Source organism: Zeus faber (genome assembly GCF_960531495.2).
Source record: "Zeus faber genome assembly, chromosome: 4".
NCBI lineage: Eukaryota > Metazoa > Chordata > Actinopteri > Zeiformes > Zeidae > Zeus > Zeus faber.
The window spans coordinates 10,937,789-10,962,088 of record NC_137191.1 but is presented as its reverse complement, the minus strand read 5'-3'; the positions used below and the strand labels follow the sequence as shown (position 1 = coordinate 10,962,088).

Here is a 24,300-nt window from a genome sequence, read left to right as displayed (position 1 = left end):
GACTGTCTCCCAGCTCCCAGACCATCTCCTTGACCTGTCCCCGAACTCCTAAACTGTCTCCTAGCTCCGAAACCGTCTCCAAGACTGTCCCCTAGCTGCTAGATGAACTGTCCTCTAGCTCCTACACGTCTCCTAGCTCCTAGACTGTCTGCTAGCTCCCACGCTATCATCTAGACTGGCCCCCATCTCCAAGACAATCCCCCAGCTCCGACACTACCTCCTAAACTGTCTCCTAGCTCCTAGACCGTCATCCAGCTCACACACTACCTCCTAAACTGTCTCCTAGCTCCTAGACCGTCATCCAGCTCACACACTACCTCCTAAACTGTCTCCTAGCTCATAGACTGTCTCCTAAATCCCTCACTGCTTCCTAGACTGTCTCCTTGAGACCCCCCCCCCCCACACACACACACACACACACACACACTGTCCCCTAAATTCCCCGAGAATTGAATGTGAAGGGATAAAATGCCGCTCAACCCAGAGGCTGCTAAGCCTCCCAAACATGACCCAGTAGCTGAAATGCAACAGAAAATTCAGCTTCTTGGTAAGTTGATATGTTTTCAGTGCAAAGGTGCAACAGTTTCAGTGCAAAGCAACTAGGGGGGGAAATACCTTCAAAGTTTCAAAGTAAACTGTCCACCGCGGAACGTCAATAGTAGTCTGAGGTTTTCCTCGCAGCGATCCCATGTAGAGCAAGCTACAAAATTTGATTTGATTTCGGGCCTGGTTTAAAAAAAAAAATCGTGGGATCACGGGCAGAGTCGCTCCCGCTCCCGGGAGGGTGTCGGGTGTCAGTTTCTTTACCCACCGAGATGAACTGACGCCAAAAAAATAAAAAAAAGAAAGGCAAAAGGCAAGGAGCTCCATTGTTAAAACCTAACCCCGATACTGGGGCAAGTTGCAACGACAGGAGAAACGAGATCGTTCCTGGCGCAGTCGTCAACCTGCGCTGGCCCTGTGCGTTGGCGTAAGACGAGGAATAAAAGCAAGTGCCAGCACATTTAACCAAGCAAAGACTGAGCCTGCACTATACACTGAGCCTTATTCAATGTATTCAATTAAAGCGTGTGCGTGTGTGTGTGTGTGTGTGTGTGTGTGTGTGTGTGTGTGTGTGTGTGTGTGCGTGTGTGTGTGTGCGCGTGCGTGCGTGCGAGCGCGCGCGTCTAACCCCGAACGCGCTTCAAGCTCAAGATGAAAGTAGACTGGCGGTGGTGATGGTGTGAGTCTAGCTCACCTCTGTCCCCCGCCGCCTGTTGCAACCATGCCCCCACCCACGATGAAATCCTGTGTCCACCAGAGGGAGAAAAATCGGCGTATTATGAGAAGTCTCAGGCCGCCATCAATAGGAACAGAGAGACCATCCTCTTTCTCAGGCAGGAGAACAAGAACCTCCACCAGAAGTTGGCGGACACCCTCGCAGTAAGCTCCAATGTCACACAAGATGAATGCTGCGGTCGCGGCCCCCGTGGGGCTTTCAGAAACGATCAAACTTTTATTGTCTCAGCACTTCTCCCTCAAACTCCACCAGTGTGGTTCCACTACCGCTCTTCCCGGCGCCCCTCAGCGTCCTCTTTCCCGACCCCCGTCCTGTTCAAACGCATCTTCAAACGAGGGGATGGTAGCTCAGGAGGTAGAGCTGGTGGTCTAGTGATCTAAAGGTTGCTGGTTCGATCCCAGGCTCCTCCTGCTAGCATGCTGTAGTGTCCTTGAGCAAGACAATTAACCCCTAATTGCTCCTGATGGCTGCGTCCGTCGGTGTTTGAACAATTGTAAGTCGCTTTGGATAAAAGCGTCTGCTAAATGACTAAATGTAATCTTGAAGCTCCTCCAAAGGCTTCCGTTTCACAGCTTCTAAACGTCCTCCTCTTCGCGGGTTCTCATAGCCTCCTTCTTTCTTCCTCTTCTTCTTCTTCTTCTTAGTCCCATCTCTCCCATCCGCTTCTGTCTCACAGTTGAAAACCCACTTCTTTAAATCACAGAAACAGGATCTAGTCTTCCGCTATGCTCTGCACAGTCTCTCGAGGTTGCCAAAAAAAACAAAAACAAAAAAACCCCAAAAAAACCCAAAACTTTTCACTACATGCTGTACAGTGCAATATGTATGTGACAAGTCTTTGAATCGTGAATATATATGTAAAATGACTCTTCTTATGAGAATGCCATGATGGACGTCCATGTTTATGAATTGCGAGCGTCTGTCGACAGGGCGATCAGCGTGTGATCCTGTCAGCTTTTCATAACAGAGGAGCAGAGAAGGACGCCTACCGCAGCATGTCAGCCAAGGTGAGAGAAGCCACGCGCACACACACACACACACACACACGCCACGTGGTTATTAGAAGCGCCGTGAGAATACTTAAACGAATCGGCGATGTTGGCCCAAAAAAACAAAAGAAAACAAAACCCGAATCACAGGTATGCAATTCTGCACCAACCTTTTGCAAAGGAGGGTTCGAATCCGTCTGAATGTCACCGCTTTGCCCCCCTTCCCCCCCGTCCAGACGGCCTTAGCGGTGCTCGACCAGAAAGTGCTGATCAAAATGAATCGCCTCAACGCAATGAAGCACACGACTCAGACGTGCCGCATACGCCTCAGGGAGCTGCAGCTGCAGTCCCGGAGGCCGAAGCAGGCGGGGGCTAGCACGTCGCACCACGACCCCACCAGCACGGACAAAATCGAGGACGACGAGAGGGTAAAAAAACACGGGGCTTTGGCAAAGTGTGATGGCAACGCAGCGCGGTGTCGAATGCCCGGAACAACTGGCGTTAAGGGCACACAAGCACTGGCCTACGCAACTCATTCATCTCTCTCTACACACACACACACACACACACACACACACACACACACACACACACACACACACACACACACACACACACACACACACACACAAGCCAAAGTCCAACGAAATCTGGAGTTGTCTGTGTGCTGTGTATGTAACTGCAGCAACTGCGGCTCCTGGAGAACAGTCTGGACAAGGCCAAAATGAAGTGCCAGGAGGCCGAGCACATCACGAGAGGCTACATCAAAGTCAAAAACCACCTGCAGGCAAGTTCAGTGCTTGGAAACATAATTGTACACATTTTGATCTGTGTTTCCTTAAAAAACGGACAGCGCATTACTGCGGATATTCCGCATGTGAATATCAGGCAACTTTTTTTTTTTTCACGTGAATGTGTCTCATCTGGCGTCTCTCGGGGTGCTTTTGTTATGACCCGGAGCATGGAGGGAGCTATAAACGGAAACGAATGAACAAAAATAAATAAATACTGAAATGATGATGTATTTCACACCTTACCTGACTGCATTTTTTTTATATAAATCATATCAATCGAATATCAACATATCAGCCTTAGAAACGTCCTGCCCCCCCGTGTGCCGCCGCCGCTGCACCGGAAGCCCTTCCATTGCTCCCACCTCATGCTTATCTCTCCCAAGTCCTCCCTTTCTCTTTCTACGCCTCCCTTCTCTCCGCTCCAGGACGAGAGCCTGACCTTCCAGGACAGGCTGGACGGCCTGGAAGCCGACATCCTCAAGCTCAGGGATGAGCATCACAACCTGCAAGTCATGAACACCGACGCTCAGCTCTTCACGGACATGGCCAAGGTGCCGCTCTGCCTCCGTCCGCGCTCCGTCTCGCTGGTTTCCGGGGGATGGGATGTTTTGTTTCGTCTCCATCGTCACCGTTTGCGCTCACCGCATCTCTTTCCCAGGCCGAGCTGCACCAGCAGGAGAAGGTGCTGCATAAGGAGCGCAAAGTGAGGGAGCGCATCATATCGCGTTATAGGAAGCAGGCGGAAGAGTCCAAGGCCCAAACGGAAAAGGCTCAGAGGAGGGTGAGTCCCGCTCGTCGGCACGCGCGTCCGTCCGCGGCACACCGTACGGTGCGGTCCCGGTTTTATTCGCGCTCACTTTAGTCCACTTTGGTGATCGACTTCATGTTAACGGAACAGACTTCGTGAGTGTCCTCGTCAATGAATACAAGATGTTGAGAATAATAAAGGATAAAATCTTTTTGAGTATGGAGTGCTGTTGCCGCGTGACCTTCAGGACCCGCGGACACCGATACTTCCAGAAGAGCTGACCACCGAGCCCCAACACAGCCCCACTAGCTTGGTGGGCGAGGAGGAGGAGACCATTTCCAACTTCGAAGAGGCTTTCCGACGCATCAAGGAGGCGGCCGGGGTCACCGACATCCAGGTGCGGGGGCTGGGTCGAGAGACACGTGGAAGCCGGCTGCGTTTGAGCAGTAAATCGACGGCAAAAAGAGGCGCGTCGATAATCGCGCCTACGCTTCCACGCTCACGCGGTGCTCTTTCGACGCCTTCCGCAGGAAATAGTGGAGCGCTTTCTCTCTCAAGGGGAGACGCACGACCACCTGGAGAACATGAAGGAGGAGAACGAGGAGATCCTGGCGATGCTGAGGAGGGAGAGGGCGCGCCTGCAGAAGCAGTTTCAGGACCTGAAGTACTTCGGGCAGTCCAAGATGTCCTGGTCAGTCGGCGTCGCGGGCGTACTGAGCGGCTCATCACACTCCTCCGGCGAGGAGGGCTACCGTGTACTGAGCGGGGGGCTTTATTTGAATTCTCAAATTAATTTAAATATTTTTTTAAAATCTTGATCGAAGAGGCGATTTTCCCCACGCGATCGGAAGTGGAACCCCGAGCGAGCGTGCGCGCCCGGGTTGTTTGGTTAGGAGTGTTGAATGGACCACGCCCCTTGTGTCGGCTCCTACGTTTTATTATTTTCTACTTCGGGTGAGATAAGAACCGTGATAACAAAAATATGAATAGGGGGTTCGAATCTCTTTAAAAGTCTGTTAATTGTGTTTTTTATTTGTACAGTGTATAAATAACAACAGTGCAGCCGACATGTTGCACGTGCTTGCTATAATACATTATCAACTGGTACAATGAATTCCCAGCCCGAGTCCTGTAACGAACACTCACATCAATCCTACGACCCGTCTTATTCACCCAAGTAAAGCTTGATATTAACTTGAAACAGTCGTCGGCCCGATAGAAAAGCTGTGGTCACTCTCGTTCCCTCTCACACTCTCTGGTTTTGTCTCTCTCTCTCCCCCGCCTTCTTTGCCCTCGCTCCGTGGTTGTTTATAGCGGTAAACAGATGCAGGGGGAGTGTGAGCAGTATCTGCGAATCGAGCAGAAGCGATGCGAGGCCGCCAAAGAGCGCGTTTCCTGGCTCCTCAAAACCCTCCACACCGTCCACTCGGGAGTGGAGCATCTGGCTGAGAAACTGCAACATATCACACTGGTAAAAAAACAAAAACAATAAAAAAATAAAAACATTTTAATAATCATGAATTTAAAGTTTATATTTTTATTTATATATTGTGACTTTTATAATCTAAGCAATTTGCACAACTTACTTATATGGAATGCAATGCACATAATAACTTACAGGTAAGAAATCAAAGGGAGTTTGCAAGAACTTGCATTTATTGTTCTCTAGCGACGCTTAAGAACAGCTTTCCTGCACTTTTTGTCATCTAAAAATTCTAAACCATCTAAGGTTCTAAGTCTCTCCTATTTTTGGTCATATATCCATCCACCAAATCATCTTTGTGTCGCCTTGTTCTTGCCCCGTCAGGATGAGAGTGAAGTGCCCCAGTTGTCCCCCGACTCAGAAGAGTATGTCGTGGAGCTACTGGTCCAGTGTGAGCAGAAGCTCCAGCTGCTGCAGGCGGAGCTGGAGGGAAGGGACCTCGGTTCCATTTTGAAGGAGCTGGACGATGAGGAGGTGAGCGTGGAGCTGTCTGGATACGATGGCAGGGTAGACTAATGGACAGACCCGGGAAGCCCAAACCGACAGTGAGTTTCCTGAGGATGACTGGTAGGAGGACCGTATCTGAAGTGATCCCAACTCTCATCTCCGGTTGAGCTTCTGCCGCATCCTGAGGAGGTCAAAGGTGGACCCTGCTCAAAACATTGGAAGCAGCTGCTAGGAGCTCTGGCCAGAAGGTAGTTGCGCCTGCGGCAGCGGCAACCCGAGGACCCCGTTGGCGGGCACCAGCTGTAAAAAGGAGTCCTCCCGGGCCTGATGAGCACCCAAAGAGGTCCCGGAAAACAACATGCGATAGCTCAGAAAAGCGCCCTGGTGTCTACAGCAAGGCCAGGGAAGTACTGACCTCAACTGAGGATATTGACGGGAGGTGGAAGGAACACTTAAAGGGACTCGACCGACTGTACTCTGGAGGAGACAGGGCCGGAGTGTTCCGGTGGATGAGTACCCATCTCCTTGGCAGGAAGTCATTGGGGAAGGCGTTAAACTGCACAGTGGCAAAGTGCCAGGGATGGACGAGACGAGATCCGCTCAGAGTCATGGCTGACACGTCTCTTCAACGTCACGTGGATGTTGGGAACAGTGCCAGGGTATTGGCAGATGGGTGGTGGTCCCCGTTTTTAAGGGGACCGGACGGTGCGTTCCGACTATCATATTGGCAAATCCGTTGCCGTGCGTGTTGTGCGCCAGAAGGGCGCGTGCGTTATCTCCTTCTCTGTTTGTTATTTTCATGGAAAGGATATCTAGGCAGTGTGGCATCTCTGCTTTTTGCAGATGATGTCGCCCTCTTTGCCTCGGCAGACTGTGAGTCAGTCCCCAGCATTCACTGGAATGGTTTGCGGCGGTGATGAGAGCACTGCATCCGAGGCCATGGTTCTCGCCCAGAAGAAGGTGGCTTGTCCCACATGGGTGGGAAAAAGAGTTGCTGAGCCAAGTGGAGTTTAGGCATCTCTGGGTCATATTCACTAGTGAGGAGAAGCGGGAGCGTGAGATTGACAGACGGATGGTGCAGCGTCTGCAGTAACGCAGGCACTGTGCCGCCCGGTCGCAGCCAAGAAAGCTGAGCTGAGAGGCAAAAGCTCTTTCCAATGAGCTTTGTCTTGAGCTTTGGGTGGTGACCCCTGATGCAGGCGGCTAAATTGAGGTTCCAGTTTTGATCCGCCTCAAAGATGTGAGGAGGGTGAGCAGCTTGACTATCCAGGATGACCTCACAATAGAACCCCGCTGCGCCCTCCAAATTGGAAAGGAGCCAGTTGAGGTGGTTTGGGCATCTAAAAAGTATGCCTCCAAGGACACAATCTATTTTGGAAAGCATCAGCGTCAAGCACTGATTTAGTTGGTTAAAAACGGGATGCCCTACAATGTATAAAAACATAGCGTAGAAAGGTTTCTGTGAAAATTACTGACAAGCTAACATTGTTTGTGTGTGTGTGTCTTCATGCAGTTCTGCGCAACTATAGAGGGGAAACTGCCAGAATCCAACAATTGCATCAAACTGACTGAGGAGATCATCAGCGGTGAGTTGGGAGCACCGCACGACACACACACACACACACACACACACACACACACACACACACACAATCACATCCATTCTTGTACCTTTCAAACAATCACAGCATCTTCTCTTTCTCAGAGGAGGAAGAGAGCGAAGAAGATGAGGTGGAGATCATCTCACGGGAGGCGATCAAGCGTCAGTCTCAGTTGATCATTGATTCCAGGACCAAGAAAAAGCCCCGGAAGAAGAAGAAGTGACAGTTGTGATCCAAGAGCAGACCCCCACTGTCCACACACAAAAAAAAAAAAAATCTACTGATAGATTCTTGTTCCAGGTTGTGGATACTAGTTATTGGTATTCAATTTATTTCTCTTTAATAAAAAAAAAACACTTATGAACAAGAAAAAAACAGTATTGTATTGACATTGATTAAGGGTCACAGATTAGGAATATTGTTTTAATTGAAAAGACATATAGAAAAAAACTTAAGAGGCAGTGTTTTCAATGTGTGGGATAGTACTACTTTAATAATATATCTTACATAATAAAGTTAGTTCCATTCCCAATTTTCTTCTTTGGTGAAATGCTATGACAAGATGTGGCCTTTGCGCTATGTGTTTATTTACAGTCAAATTCTTCTGCCATGGTTTAATTCATATAAAAGTAAACAAAAATAATAACAAATTTGGAATCTTTCACAAATAAATTTCTCAAACATTTTTCATTTTAATATCTGGCATCTGTGCAAAATGCAATAAAAGTAAACACTGAAAGATAATGCGCACTTCAAAGCCTGTACAGTATCAACCTTATTGATTGAAGAAAATGAATCAGCGGAAAACAAAAACAGGAGTCCTGAGTGGTTGTATGATCTCCAGGACCGGCGAACGTCAGCTGAGCCCACCGATCAAAAACGGTGGAACGAGAGACATACTTTGGCACAATGAAAATACATGATTATAAGTTTGTAAAAAAAAAAAAGAGAGAATAGAAATCATATTAAAAAAATATATAAAAAATGATGAATATAAAATTGCATCCCTTCATATTCAAATCACCAAAGCTAAGGCGAGTAACAAAATAGGAAACAACCATCAATTTATTCCAAAGGACATAAAGTGTTACTGTGATAGTTTCTTTGTGACAAAGCAATGCAAACACAAGGCCCATTATGGACTGCACAGACACCCTGTATCACATGCAACTCTACTAGTTGTAGTTGCCCTTTGCACATGCGTGCGCATGTTTGGTTATTTTACATGTCCATTAATGAACATGTAAAATAACCAAACATGCGCACGCACACACACACACACACACACACACACACACACACACACACACACACACACACACACACACACACACACACACACACCCAAACACACGGCGGCGCCTCCAGATGAGCTATCCCTCACTTGGTCTCATTGGACTTCTTAAGGATAATGAGTAAATCTTCGGACATGTAATACGGCCTCTCCACTGTCCCGTCGTTGCGCTCCAGGTCCTCCACTGTCACAGAGGGAAAAAAAAAGAGAAATTGAGCCAAGAAGGAAAGTGTCGACACCTGCTAATACTAGCCGGTGCCTAGATTCATTCAGGCCCCCCTTCTAGGCCCATCAGTTTTGACTTTAGTATCGCCGGGCGAATAGTAAAGTTTGAGCAAACTCACCCGTCTCAGCCTTAGTCGGACAACTTTTATGACATTCATACTTTTGTACGTTTATGACATCCGTTCTCTAACTAATAATGGGACAATTCAGAATAATACAAGTACCTTTAATCCAGAGCTACATCCGATAAATACAGGATGTTATTAGTGTACGTGGAAAAACTACAACATTCAACATTGTGACAAACAACGCAATGTACAGAAGCATCCACAGATATATACTGTTGGTAGCAAAGCACTTCAGAGGCAATCAACCATGCAGCACTGAGAGAGGGTCAAGGAAAGAGGAGGACGAGTAGGACAGGCAGAGAGAGAGAGAGAGCGAGGCAAGTAGAGCCAGTAGACGACAGGGTTTGCAAAGTCTTGAGAGGTCGTTATGGTTGCATCAGTCTGAAATACCAAGGCAAGTGGGCATCGCGATACAATACATGAGATCCCATCCACACGAAGAATCTGATCTGGGGCCTCAACAAGACGGGAGAAAAAAAACCCCAAAAACGCATTAGAGACATACACAGACTAGTAGTAGACTAGTACAGATTAGTACCATAGGAACAAAAAAAACCAAACCCTGATCCAGTATCTACATAGTATATCAAATATGTTTTGAACCATTTGGCGTCAGCTGGTATGACTGTAAACAGTGAAAGAGGTTTCTCACCCATTGAGATGTGTTGGTTTTAACTGTAAACATGTCATGGACCGTACACAGTGGTTCATCAGTGCATTCGGCACCGTGGGTTAATGATAGTATTCAGGCACACGTTCAGTTTCCACACGTCTTCACGATCACAAAACACCGACACCGGTCTAAAACCAACACAAAGACAACACAACATTTCTCACGCCACGGGAACGCATTTGGGGCTTCGGGCCTTCGAAAATGACAAGAGCAAGCCTGAAACGTCGCGCTGTCGACATGGCGCATCAACATAGTGTTTTTTGCATTTTTCCACCTGCAGCCTAGTTAGTTTTCTTTCCCGCTTCCATCAATCATGTTGTTTACTCCTGCGGCGCTGAGGGCGGGCCCCGCTCTTCGGGATTCGTCCCGTCATCTAACTCCCCGTCTCCCTTCTCAGCCTCCCCGGGTGGAGGCGCCCCCTCCTCCTCCAGCTTCTCCCCCTCTTTTGACCGGAGCCCTTCTCCGCCGTCTGCCTCCGCCGACTCCGCCTGCGGTTCTCCGGCGCCCGTCTCCGGCCGCAGCGGCCGCTCCTCCTCCTCCTCGTGGTCCCGCTTGAGCACCGCCTGCTCTCTCAGCTGGATCTCCCCGCCCTGCTGTTGGAGAGGGGCCTCCTCCTCCAGTCTGACCTCCTCCATCCGCTGCGCGCCGTCCGCGGGCTCCGCGCCGTCCTCTTCTTCGGGCAGCGCCTTCATCTTGAGGAGGATCTCGTGGAGCTCCGGGGACATGAAGTAAGGCCGCCCGGGCGAGCCGTCGTTTCTTTCCAGGTCCTCGCCTGTCGGGGGGTTCGCCCGCGTGTGTGCGAGTGTTCACGTGCAAATGGGGGAAATTGGATGAATGGGAAATGAAAGCAAAACGCAAAAAAAATTAAAAATAGTAAAAGAAATGAGGGAAAAGGAGGAGCGAAAGTGAAGGGGAGGTGAAATGAACGAGGGAGGGATGAGACAAAGAGAAGAGTCAGGAAAAAACTGCCAGAACAAGTGGGAAAAACCAGCCATTCCGATGCAGATAGTTTGTAACAGAGATAATAGAAAGCAGGCAGGTGATAAAAGGTCAAATTGGAAAATATATGGTATTCATCTATGGCCCTTTATTTTAATGAGCACAAAGAGCTACTCACAGAAGCAGAGGAAGAGTGTGTCCACACACATGCCGTAAACACTGAAGAACCCGTGTGCGATGAGGTAAGCTCCCACACAAACCGTCTGCAAACAGGGAAACAGTCTTCTCATCAAATAATTGGTTTGATTTTGGTAGATTTGGTGCGAGGTTATACTACAAAGAGGTAATTATGACACTGCGTGGAATACTCTATTCTGATTGGTCAAAAGCAGCAATCCGCAGTCAGGGTTAGGTAACCCTAACCTTTTATGAGTGCGAGAAAATATTGATCTTTTTTTCTTTGCTGTTGCTTTTCAATACTGTATCGATTCTAAAAGTAACATTTTGATTTCTTATGTATGGATAATAAAGATGTCTTGTGTTCTACCCGCCCATCGACTATGTTGTATTACAGTGCTGTAATACATATTTAACATATTCATTAAAGTAAGGCTGTATTAATAGTATTGCAATGTATGGTGAAGGTTATATACATTTATATATGCTAATTATAGTCTCAGGTACTATTTTATTGTATTGAATAATCATGAACCATTCAAGAATAGGAATATACAGGTTATCAATTGTATAATACTCTATCCATATGAATTAACAAGTGAAGTCTTAAGATGACAAAAACACTATGGGAAGAAATTAATTGATGTCCTACTGTAATGTTGTTCTTTAACTAAGGAGTAGACTGCAAATATTAATATTCCATTCATTCTATCTCACCACTATTGGAACCCAAATGTAGTTGAGAGATGGAGCAGTTTCTTCTACAATCTTTCCCGAGAAGAAAAAGAAAGAGCAGATGCCTGCAAAGGAGCAAGTACATCACATTTGAAATAACGACACGTGTCAAGGGCGTCTGTAATTATTTGAAGGACAAAACCGATGTCACTTTACCGACGATTCCAACAATAAGCAGCTTCCCAAGAAACAGGATGAAGTCGGTCACTTTGTCTAAAACCGCAACCCTGTGAGGCAGAACATAAGGAGCGTGGAAAATGTCACAATTTAAAATAAACATTCTTTCTCGTAATATTTCAATCAAAATTTTAGATTGTGGTGTTCACTGTGAATGAGGTAACAAAACGTTGTCTTTGACAGCCTACCTTAAAATGTTTCTCATCAATAGGAAGAAGGCATTTTGGGCTGAGGTGCAGAAGTTTTTACCATAGATGGCAATCTAGAGAGATAGTATTTTGTGTTACTTGACAAAGTCACTAGAAATGACATTTAAACCTATTACGCAAAACTCACTTTTCGGTGCTTGTGCACATACATTGGGGTCTCTGATGGACCTGCTAACACACAAATTATGAAATAAGACGACGCGGTCTGTGCTTTGACAGAACGAGCCGTTTAGCTTTTCTGCTCTAATATATGTCACTACGGTAGAATCTCAACCGCCCCCATCTGAGTGACTCCACCCACGGCTGGAGCGTGACCGGACCCTCCAGCATCTAGCAAGCTAGGCGCTAAGCGTGGGAAGTGCTCTGTTGGCTTCAGAGACCAGCACAAATCTTTTAAAAGAAAAGAGGAATTAACACCAACTGTGACAAAGCTGCAGAACAAAATCTTTTCAAAGAAAGAGGAATCAATACCAACCGTCTGTGACACAGCTGCAGATGAGGGAAATGTAAGTATTTAAAAATCATTCTGCTGTGTTTCTTTCTGTGTGTATGTGCGTGTGTGTGTGTGTGTGTGCGTGTGTGTCCACGGTAGGTTAACTGTACTGTAGGCTGCAGCGTGAGATCCGCTCCGCATTTCTCCAATCAAAACCGTAGATGCATTTATTTTATTTTATTTTCCAACGTTTCCGTTATTGAATTGAACAAAAAAGCACCAAACCCCGGCGTATCCCACAGGGGCTCTAAGCTCCGCGCTGCTCCGGAAAGTTTTGCCGCGCTTAAAGTTGTAACAAACTTTTAAATGAGGCCTTGTAGATCTAATATGAGTGAAGATTCAGCAACTGGAAGGCTTATTTCTAAAACATTTTTTTGCTTATTGCTCATATTTGTTCACAAACAGATTTTGGTGGACTGATAGGGTGAAATCAGAATATAGAATAAATACAACGGAGTAAAGCTCAAACCGCATTGGCTCACAGAACCCAGAACCTGTGCTCAAACCCCATCGGCCCGAACTATGGGCTGGGCTGCTCTTTTTTTTTTTATTTGTCACATGACCACACTACAACACATGCATATATATATACACACACCCGGTGCCCATCGCTGGTCAGAAGATGGTGATGTGTGAATGTTTTTGGTGGAGGTCCTTACTGGAGGATGCACTGCGCCACCGTGCCACCTCCCCATCATTTACAATTAAAGCTACAAACACTGAAAACAGACCGTTTTGGAACACTATGATATAGAGGTATGTTGGAATGGCTCGAATGCACAACCTGAGTGGTATTTTCAGAAAACATGTTTTGGGGACCTCAGATAACTTTATCAACTTATGTAAAAATGAGCATAATAGGTCCTCTTTAAATATCTTTCTTGTCTCGGGAGCTTACCATAATGTAAGCATTTCTGTTGAGGAATTTGAGGAACTTCTCCAGACACCAGAAGCAGCACTTCAGGCAAGCCAGCAGGAACTTGGCAAACTTATTCTCCGTACCTACAAGGTCAGAACAAGAGTTCCAAGCGCCTGAGCAAGAGCTACGTACAGGGCAAGCAAATTAACTGACAATTGCATTGAATCGGTAGATCACACGGTGAACGCAGCCTTGTCCCACCTGACCTTTCAAATTTTGATCCAGGTATTCCAAGATTACCCTCATGATCTGGACCAAAGACAGGATCAGGGAGCCAAAGGCCAGGGATCCAGTGTGGAATCTGCGAGGCGAAAAGGAAAATAATGGAAATAGTCACCATTATGGAACTAGTGCAATCCAAATACCTTTGGAAAAAGCCTGGCCATCGTGCTGACGAAAGGCCGTGCGTTCGCAACCCTACCTGATGGTCCGGGCCAGGGAGGAGAAGACGGGGGAGCCCGGTATGTCGTCCGGCTTTTTGAAGGCCCAGTAGTAAGAGGCGAAGGCGCCGGCCAACGTCATCTGGCCCAGCGCCGTCACGAAGTTGGCGCACCAGAAGAACAGGAAGAGGTTGTAGAATTGGAACAGGATCAGATATTTGTGGTAGAAGGTCTCGCCGCCATAGAAGGCAAACAGGCACTCAGCGTCAGAGCACTCTGCTGAGATGTTGGACGTGTTGAACGTCTGGAGGGGGGGGGGGGCAACATTGAATTAGGATTAATAGGATTGTGAGTGTTGTATGGAAATACATAGCTTATGTCTAACACCTGGTAGAATGGATGCCCCTATGTGTGATTCGCTCCTATGTCACACAGTGATGTTTAAACATTAACATGAGGATGAGGATGAAGACTACGTGCAGAAATGGTGGGTAAACGTCTCTTTTCAATATCCCCATGCTTCCATTTGAGTTTATTTCTATGAAAGTTTGACAACAAGAACAACAAAAACACATTGAGCTATTTAATAGGTGACCCCCCTATCTCCTCTACTCCCTGGACTGGCGTGCCTGGAGCACCAATGTGAAGAGACGTTTATTGCGTTAGCTTTTAATGGATTACCTTTGGATCACAGGTTTCTCCGGAGTAAGGACACGCAGTCTCATTAAACACCTTGAAGACCTGATCATTTGATGTGGACAGGAAACTGGCGAGAGCCGTTAAAGAATTAATGCAATAGAAATCAATAGTACAAATCTCAAAAAACGAGCTAATGTTCAACCACAGTGGTGTTTTTTTTTTACGTGGAATAAAACCAACAGGAGGATACATAGCGGTGATGACCCAGTAGGCGATCACCAGGGCCAGGAGGGCGAACGTGAGCAGCGGGTAGAAAAGCGAAGAAAACACGTGCCCGACGGCGCTGCCACAGGAAAATAAACAACCATGAATTACAGATGAGAGAAACGACATACAACATCGAGCATCACAGCGAAGGGATTTCCTGAATCAAAATAACTCCACGAATAAAGGACATGGTGCAGTGTGAAGACCGACCAGCTGGCTTCCTCAATGAGGGAAACTGCAATTAGGATTCTCTTCCTGAGGAAGATGAGCAGAAGGATGATGATCGCCTCTACAGTGGCCAGGATGATCACTGGGAAAGAAAGGGTTTGGAACACGGCTGTTAGGACTCAGATCCACCATTAATGCAGAGGTGCATGGATATAATAATAAATACAATTATCGGTTATTGTTTCCAAAGAAATCTGGTTTATTTTTATTCCATTTAATAATGTTTTTGGTTTATTGAAAATTGCCATTTTCTCTTTTTTTTTTTTTATTCTTACTACTTAATTTTTATTTTCTGATGTGAGCTGCTGTGACATCGCTATTTCCCTCGGGGGATGAATTTGGAAGAAGGTTGAAGGTTACCTAGACTGTAGAACATGTTACTGCAGTGCGGTGCTCACCAAAGACCTGCCAGGTCTGTCTGATCTGCAGATAAACAGTGAAGTCCATCTGCCAGCCAAGGTCGTAGAGGGTGACGTCAGATCCAGTTTCGTCCGGTTCTAGCCTTGTACTCATAATGTAGCAATGAATAATCCCTGACGAAAAAAATTTAAATCCAATTATCCAAACAAAATAAAATCACTCTCGCATTAAATGATTGTTAAAAAAAATAGTTTCGTTTTCAAAGTTTACGTCAAAGTTAGACACTGCCACCACATGGATCACTTACCATATCCAATGACCAGAATAACCGCAAAGATCATGATCCAGACCATCACGCCAGCCAAGTATGATAACAGGACGATGAAAACGAGGCTGATGATCATCGCGATCACCAGAAGGCTGCAAAGGGGAAACGCATTTGTGAAAGACTCAACACCACTGGTCAATTCTCAGGTTGCTGTGAAAATACACTTTGAGCAAACATGCTTTTTTTTTTGCACTGATCGAGTCTAATTCTGATAACATCACTGATATGAGCAGGGAATCAGACGACTCACAGCACAATCCAGTGCCAGGACACGGTGTAGTCCTCAAAGATCCTCATGAACACGGCACGAGTGTGAACAGCCATGTTGGACTTCCTGCAACAAACAAAGGGTCAAGTCATCGACTCTTCAAGTTTGTTAAAACATTTTTGGAAGAAATAAAACAGCATTGTCAAGCTGAAACTTGACTACAATGGCAATTCTTATTTATTTATGTTTTGATAAAATGTATACGGTCACCCACTTTAAGGCCCCAACCAGATCTGTGGTGTTGATGGTGACCCCCTCTCCGTTCTCGAAGGTGGTCCTGTTTCCTATCCCGCTGCCCCTCATCATTCCCGGGTTGGGGAAACATCGCTGCGTGACTAGGAAGTGAGAAGACAAGTCAGACATTACAGACCCTTCATATCCACGGCAGCGTCTGATATCAGGGAACTGCGCTGAGACACGACTCTCACTCACATGCTTTGCTGGGTATGAGCATGGATGGGCACAGTCCAGCTTTGAGGATCGCCGGGGTATTCTGAAGAACACGAGAACAGACTCCTAACCCATTCCAAACGTACAGTACATATTACATACGTGATTGCACACTATGTGTGCTGGAATTTACCATTGTAGAGAAGTCCACTCCTTCTTTGCAGAATTGTTTGTAGTATTCCTGGTCTTCGGTGTTCATGCTGAGCATGACACTCAATAATGTGAGGTACCTTGTAGGACAGCGTTCCACACAAATCTGCACACACAAAAAAACACAAAAACATGAAAGGAAAATAATAAAAATAGATAGATGATGGACAGACAGACAGACAGACAGACAGACAGACAGACAGACAGACAGACAGACAGACAGATAGACAGATAGATAGATAGATAGATAGATAGATAGATAGATAGATAGATAGATAGATAGATAGATAGATAGATAGATAGATAGATAGACAGACAGACAGATAGATAGATAGATAGATAGATAGATACACTGACCAGTGTGGTAGGGCACTGTAGCAACAAAAGGACTTGGGGACTGGCACATTTCAGGATATTGAAGTACAACAGCAGAGGTTTCTTCCTAGTGTTTAGATGCAAGTGACAGAAATGTTATTTTTATGTATCAGAAACATGTATTATCTCTTCAGTAAACAACAAGCAGCAGACTTCCTGCAATGTGGGTTATAAAGCTCATGTCAGTCAAAATGTGAACGTCCGTACTCCAGTGGGGTTCCAGCCTGACCGCAGAACTGCCCGTGACTGTTTGTGGGGTAGATGACTTTCCTGGGGTCACCATGGGACCAGGCTGCATTAAAAAAGGAATCGAGAAATTGTTTTTTGCCATCCAATAATACACAAAGAACACTCCATCTGGTAATGACACAGCACAGAAGCATGTTAGAGCATGTTACACATTGTAGAAAACGTCAGGCTTTTAGGTATTTCTCAAGAACATTATAGATTACAGGTACATTTCTTTATTTTTTTACAATTCCTTTTACGTCTCATGTACATGAAATGTGCTGTACAAATAAATGTACCTTTCCTTGCCTACATCTATAATATAACAGGAAACTGACCTATGATGCCAACTAAAAAGTATCCCAGCATGGCCAAGATGAAGATGATGCAGCAGAGGATATCTGTGCACCCCCTGAAGATAAAGTAAATGAGAGGAAAGAGAGAAGAAGGAGAGGACAGGGGCAGGGCAGGGCGGGGAGGAGAGGAGAGGAGGGGAGGAGAGGGGAGGAGAGGAGAGGAGGGGAGGAGAGGGGAGGAGAGGAGAGGAGGGGAGGAGAGGAGAGGAGGGGAGGAGAGGGGAGGAGAGGAGAGGAGGAGAGGAGGGGAGGAGAGGAGGGGCGGGGCAGAGAGAGGAGAGGAATTTACACAATAGGGAAATATTCTCAATTATGTATGAGAGAAAAATTGGATGACGAGCCTCGGTGGAAATTCAAAACCTCGTACCTGTTTTCAATGGGGCCTTTGAATTTGGGATCGAACTTTCTGGACTCCCCTGTTGATAATAAGGGATACACGCTTTTTATTTACCAACACACAAAATTAATGTCTGTCACCAACAAATGGTAAATGGACGGTGTTACGGCTTATGGCCGCCGTGGCCACTCAGAGCACGTGGCATGTAATGCCTCTCATTCACACTCTCATACATACAGTATTATAACACTGTAATAGAATATTAATATTGTTTATATAATACTTAATATCATATTGGAAAACAAAGAATTTGGCTTCTCAAAAGTTTTATATATATAGTTATATATATTCCAACACCCTCCGTCTCAGATGCAATACACTTTTGATTCTAGAACAATTGGACATTAGACCCACAAATGAACACCACCACTATAACATGCCCGGCCTTATCACCATGCCTTAGACGCTTACATATATTACATACAACCCAACTGAGTTTTGAAGTGCAAATAGATTTATAAACAACTTCTAGCGTGATGGTTAAATTATTCTTTGTGTTTCTTGTGTGTGTCTATGGTGGGGGGGGTTATTCTAGATAACTGTACCACAGACCCATGCAAAGCCTTTTTGGGACTACTACGGCCCTGAACTCAATTGCATTTTATTTGCCGTTGACAATAAAAAGGATGTATAGATTGTTATTCAAATTGTAAAATTGATTTGATGTATTGTTATACCCATAATAAATGGTTCACCCAAAGTGAATGATATAATACCATTTGTGTATATGAAGTATGTCTGATATATCAATGGAAACAGTACAAGCATGTGCATCAACTTCCACATATGGAAGTGACCAAAATACCAATCTCTGAGTTCAACCATCAAGCGCAGGTGCTGTGAAGAGCTCAGATATTTGCCACAACAAAAGTATCTTCCCGTCAGACTGAAGTTGTCTAGCAACCCACAAAATGGCTCCGCAGATCTCGGGGCTCCCTGCCGAATTTCCCAGCCACCGGGGAAGCACCCCGACGCAGGAGAAGAAGCGTCATGAGCCAAGGACACCGAGCCTCCTCTTCTGTTCAGCGAGATAATCACATCACTGGGAACATGGTTTCACAGCTCACTCAAGGCTGCTGTGTATTTATCAAATATAGTCTTAAAATGCACATTGGTTTTGGCATTATTTGTAGAGAAGATAAAGTTAATGACATTGAGTAAAGCAACATCCTCCTATGAAATGTTCAAACCGACATCAGGGCAATTAAATCAATATTCAATTAATCAATATTCCAAATCAATTAAGTAATCTAAATGAATGACGTCAAACAGACGCAAACTAAAGAATTGCCAAAGAAGTTTTTATCCACACTTCTGGTGGCTTACACAAGCACATAGCCCAATGCGATGAACCTCGGCTGCGCGAGATTTGTAATCCATGAGCGTATATTGTGACGTGATGTATTACATTTCACTGCATATATGTATGGAAGTATGTATATGTATGTGACAAATTAAAATAAATCTTGAAATCTTGATGTGACGTCGCGCAACAATCGCGTTTATTTCTCTGTCGGATTAATATGAAACACGCGCATTTGCAGGAAGGATTTCGCTGTTCGGTGAACGCATTGTCATTGCAGCGGCAGTCGGATCCCTCGCCACGTACTCCCGCGTTGACCGCGTGGGACGATTCAACACAAGCGTGAGTTAAAACCGCGGACACGACTCATTGCCTCCCCGACCCTTCGTTGGCCACCACTGAGGACGACACGCATGCACGGAGACAGGCCTTTGACGACGAAAGCGTGTCACTACGGTACAGAAACACACCGATGACAACACTGTCTATGAGGCCTCTGAGGATCAGGAAGGGGGCAGGCTCGGCCGTGACAAACCCCCCAGTGAGTCAACAACACAAAACAAAGATGCTCGTCACAAAATTGACTTTCACTCCAACAAGGCAGAAGGGGGAGGGGGGAACCACAGACGAGCCCGCTACGGTACCTTTCTTCCTGCCCTTCATCATTCCACAGTTAATGGGTTTTGGTGAATTGTTTTGTCGTCTCTTCTCAGCGAGCACAATGTGTTCGGCTGCGTCTCCTTCCTGTATCAAGTCTGTTTGTCCCGACCGCCGCTTCACTTCCTTCCTGCTCGTCTCATAGTTTCTTCGTTTTTTGTTTTGTTTTTTCTTCTCCTGATCCCTTCACTGTCTTCACTGTCTTCTTGGTCTTGTTCTCGTTAACTCGCTCTGTGTGTGTGTGTGCCTCTCTCTCTCACACACTCTCTTGTCGGGGGAAGGGTGGGACACGGAGAGGACTATTGCTGGGGGAATTGGGAGATGCAATAATGATTTGCGGTTTCTGTGGCACCGGAAGGCTGCGTTTGTGTGTTGACGCACAAAGGAATAAAATGTGCACGCTCCATCCTTGTTGGGCGTGGTGATGCACACCAACAGCGGGGTAAAATAACTCCATCGACCCATATAAAGAGTGGGGGATCAAAACCGTATTTTACTCGTATAATTGCAGTCGTGATAGGCTTCCGTGTCTTTCTCACGCACGGGCGTTCCAACAGCCGTGGGGAATAACTAACAGTTCATGGCCAAAATCATGTGTTTTATTTAAGAAAACCCCCCAAAAAAAAGAACAGCTACATCTACAACCGCCAAGCTCTATCTGTGTGTCGACTTCTTATGAGCTCCCTGCTAGCTAGTGGTGCGCTGCGGGGCATGATGTGATGTATGCCAGGTAACGCATCCCACATGTTCTCCAGCCGTGCATGAGCTGGGTCTGGCACGCCTGTCGGCGCTACCAAACACAATACCAACTATTGACATGCCGCCCGATCCAGACCCAGCGCCGACTTTCACTTCTTTCCACCTCCTCCACCTCTTTAGGCTTTGATCTTGGATATTATGCCCCGTTCATTACAGCACAGAGGCCCAACACCAACAAAACCATCAGCCTGTAACAATGATATCTCCTGTTTTGTTTCGATAAAAAAAAAAGGCAACATGTTATAAGCGTAGAGGGAAGTAAGACAAGCATTTTGTTTTGGCATTGCGCTGTGCCTGTGTGAGAGAAACAATGAGGTCATAATAATAAATAAATTGGCACAGTGGGCATCTCTGATGGCACTGCTCCCTGTTACCTCAGATTCAATGTTTCGCTGCTCAAGATTCACAGTTAGTGTTTTTCCTTCCACCGCGCTATGAACATGTTCAAATTCCACTCCAAAAAAATCAATAATGGAAATTAGCTTATGTGTTGCAAGATCAAAATTGTAAGACTCTACTAATTCATCAGTTCCAGTCAGAATAGCAGCTCTGTGTTCATTACCATTAGTTGGTCCAAATAATAAGCAGTTATACATGTTGACTGTTTAACAGTATAGTGGTCTGCTGTGGGATTATTTAATTATTAAAAAGTATGCCGCGGCAGAAAAAAAAAGATGAGATCAAATAAAACTATTTTTCCCAGACGGAAATTCAGGATGTTGGGAAACAGTCTTCTAAGTTGATGCAAAATCTGACTTGAGCGAGGGTGCGTTTATCTGCCCTGTAACTCTTCCCATTTGACCACGATGATACTCTCTTTTTGTTTAGAGCTATAAAGACTGTGATGAGATACTTCAATAAATAATAATTATTTTTTCGGTAACATTTTGGATTCTTGTCCAATCCTGGTTCACATCGGTCTTCCGCTCCCCGCTCCTTTCCAGGACTCCTTGTGTACAGACATATGTCATGTAAGCAGCGTTTGTAGGTTTGGGATCGACTGGGTCAGTCGAGCAAGTACAAGATGCAACCTGCCTGACTCTGACTGCCGGGGAAAATATGATTCAAGCGGCATGGTGCCACGGCCATGGTGCATTAAACTTAGATATACCGATCAAATTGTAGTATATCAAAGAATTTGTGGTAACCATGTAGACATCAGCGTATTATAATGATTTGATTTGGCTTGTTACAGAATAGTTACAGGATATAGACTCCAACTACGATAGAGTTGGAGTGTTGGGGAGAGCATGTTTGTATTCTAACTTGTGAATCCACTTTAAAAGGAGGTCACGCTTTACGACCTTTTCGACTGTGTGAGGGCGGGATAGGCATAAAGAAAGGCCACAGGAAAACAACAAGGACACATCCCACACTGGACGGCCCCAAAGACTACAGATTAAGAGGGTGAGGGCCTGAACCCACCACTGGGAAGTTGTGCTGGGTGTGGCTGCCTTGCTATTGTAAGCATCTATCTGCCAGGGCTTTGCATTGTTACGCATTTTTCGTCTGGTTGAAATAATATTATAGTGTGTTTTTAAAGCAGCAGAGCAGTCTACGTAGATCTTCCGCATGTATATGTCGAGCATTATGTCTACGAAAACATGAACTAAGAAAAGTCCATGACTCAACAGTTCGTACAAATACCAGCTTAGTCTAGACACCAGCAGCGCAGCCTCTGTGGGCCGGAGGGGATCAGATGATGAGAGGAAAGAGTAATGTGTCACGCCCTTGGTCCTCTCCAATAACCTCCAATAAAAACTTCATATTAATAACTTAACTCAATAACTTACAACTGCCAATCATAACCTTACCATGCAGTTCATTACAAAACAAGGGTGAATAGAAAAGAGAAACTGTGTGTGTGTGTGTGTGTGTGTGTGTGTGTGTGTGTGTGTGCCTCTATAAAATGGCCATAGCCTGTAAAAACAACACGTTGCTGTGATGACGTTATTTCATCTGACAAAGTGACGTCAAGACAAAACAGCCAGCCCTATTTCCAATGTTTATTTTACAAGACTTTATTGAACACTAAGTCATTATGCTAATTACCATGCCAAGTTCGGGATGTTTCGATTATTATCCTCATTAAAACCCCGTTGGTTGGGGAATGACTAATTTGACTCTATACAGCAAAACCCATGGCTCAGCAGACTGGTTTGTCGGTCTTCGTTTTAAACTATACTTTGAAAATGAAGGCCAGAAACTCAAATGCAAAACACTAGGTTAGCATTCGATTTACTTAGTAGTTGAGAAAAACGTCATAATTGTTCATAGCACATCAAACAAGGTAATAAAAACACATATATATAATGTGTATAATGTGTATAATATAACATATAATTAATGAATATATATATATATATATATATATATTCAATGCATATATATTTTCATGTCTTCTTTATGTTTATTTTTTCTGGTTTATTTTATTTTGTCTTTTTTTTTCTTCCTACTGTTTTGCACAGCCCTTGGAGTTTGCCCCTTTGTGCCATTTCACTGCAAAAACCCTCGAATCTAACACTTGCAGGCAGTAAACAAGGCTCTGGTGGGTGAGGATGCCGCCGTAGCTCCTGCGGTCCACACCCCCTGTGCTCCACGGTCATTGTTTCCGTTCCGCGCACCGCTCAGAGGGGGGAGACGCAAGCGCAAGGGTCGGGGTCTCTCTTACCATATTTGGGGTCCGTTTTATCCCCCGGCTCCATTCCCGCAAGTGTTCTCCCTCGGCGCCGTTCAGATCTTGGGCAGGGTGGTCACCATGGAAATATCGAGGAGGAAGATCATCCAAATCGGCTCCTGGGTACGGACCTGCACACAGCGCCCATGGGCGAAAGGAATCCAATGTGCGGTAGAGCGCTCAGAGCCAAAACGCATTCCTTTCTACGGTAGAGAGAGGAGGGCCAATCAGAATCCAGGGTTCGGTAGTTGACATGGCCTGTAAGCCAATCAAAGGCCGTGTAGGCGGGGGAAATCGAATTACCGCTACTTCAGGGGAATGTAAAAGGTAGTGTCGATCAACAGATAGAATTCATATCCATAACTTATCATTTTTAACCCATTTACACCCATAACAATATGTCAAACTGTGCATAGTATCGCATGTTTGTATTGTATATCTTAAATATCCGATGATTTCTGTTGTGTATTTTTTGTTAATTTGCATATTTGACATTTTAACTTGATTTTTTATTCTTATCCTACTGATTTAAAAAAAAATGGTATTCTCCTTTTTTCCCGGGCTGTTTAGCTTTATTTTCACCAGAAGGAATTCCTACAGTGTATGTAAGTGTACCTGGCGAGAATAAAACAATTCTGATTCCGAGATAGATAGATAGATAGACAGATAGATAGATAGATAGATAGATAGATAGATAGATAGATAGATAGATAGATAGATAGATAGATAGATAGATAGATAGATAGATAGATAGACAGATAGATAGATAGACAGATAGATAGATAGATAGATAGATAGATAGATAGATAGATAGATAGATAGATAGATAGACATATAGATAGATAGATAGATAGATAGATAGATAGATAGATAGATAGATAGATAGATAGATAGATAGATAGATAGATAGATAGATAGATAGATAGATAGATAGATAGATAGATAGATAGATAGACATATAGATAGAAAGAAGCTAAAATAATAATGATGATGATGATGATAATAATACTACTACTACTAATAATAATAATGCTGCATTCGTGTGGTATGGGAATTACGGCTTGAACAAAGTTCCTGCTCGTCAGAACGACGTGTCTATCTCAGTTCCTGCTGCTTGTGTGACTTTCTGGACGGAGTGTCATGGTAAGAAGAGGCCTCATGTACCACG

The 24,300-nt window shown here is 45.2% G+C and overlaps 2 protein-coding genes across 4 annotated transcripts; one reads left to right on the top strand and one right to left on the bottom strand.

The window, feature by feature from the left end:
• Window positions 1–468: 468 nt before the first annotated feature.
• On the top strand, window positions 469–7,564 carry LOC307229072 (outer dynein arm-docking complex subunit 3-like; the record flags this gene model as incomplete). Its single annotated transcript, XM_079998945.1, has 14 exons — window positions 469–547; window positions 1,301–1,422; window positions 2,209–2,286; window positions 2,505–2,696; window positions 2,954–3,055; window positions 3,488–3,613; window positions 3,721–3,843; window positions 4,058–4,207; window positions 4,341–4,501; window positions 5,125–5,281; window positions 5,618–5,800; window positions 6,584–6,718; window positions 7,254–7,326; window positions 7,446–7,564. The coding sequence occupies 14 exons, from the start codon at window positions 469–471 to the stop codon at window positions 7,562–7,564; spliced, it is 1,800 nt and encodes a 599-aa protein (XP_079855071.1).
• Window positions 7,565–8,620: 1,056 nt separating this feature from the next.
• On the bottom strand, window positions 8,621–23,263 carry LOC307228884 (choline transporter-like protein 2). 3 transcript variants are annotated; one of them, XM_079998719.1, is made up of 22 exons: window positions 23,127–23,263; window positions 17,707–17,755; window positions 17,322–17,395; window positions 16,963–17,047; window positions 16,738–16,822; window positions 16,364–16,486; window positions 16,213–16,273; window positions 15,995–16,115; window positions 15,763–15,846; window positions 15,492–15,604; window positions 15,223–15,357; window positions 14,807–14,906; window positions 14,580–14,672; window positions 14,372–14,456; window positions 13,732–13,994; window positions 13,517–13,611; window positions 13,290–13,393; window positions 11,878–11,951; window positions 11,669–11,739; window positions 11,495–11,577; window positions 10,779–10,863; window positions 8,621–8,819 (listed from the first exon to the last, which is right to left on the bottom strand). In XM_079998719.1, exons 1-22 carry the CDS (start codon window positions 23,158–23,160, stop codon window positions 8,722–8,724), a joined length of 2,115 nt encoding a protein of 704 aa, XP_079854845.1. In that variant the 5' UTR covers window positions 23,161–23,263; the 3' UTR covers window positions 8,621–8,721. The 3 variants fall into 3 exon arrangements, 2 of the variants coding, with proteins under 2 accessions (XP_079854845.1, XP_079854846.1); XM_079998720.1 differs by having other exon boundaries at window positions 13,732–13,832; XR_013844101.1 differs by having other exon boundaries at window positions 8,780–8,819; window positions 11,673–11,739.
• Window positions 23,264–24,300: the final 1,037 nt, after the last annotated feature.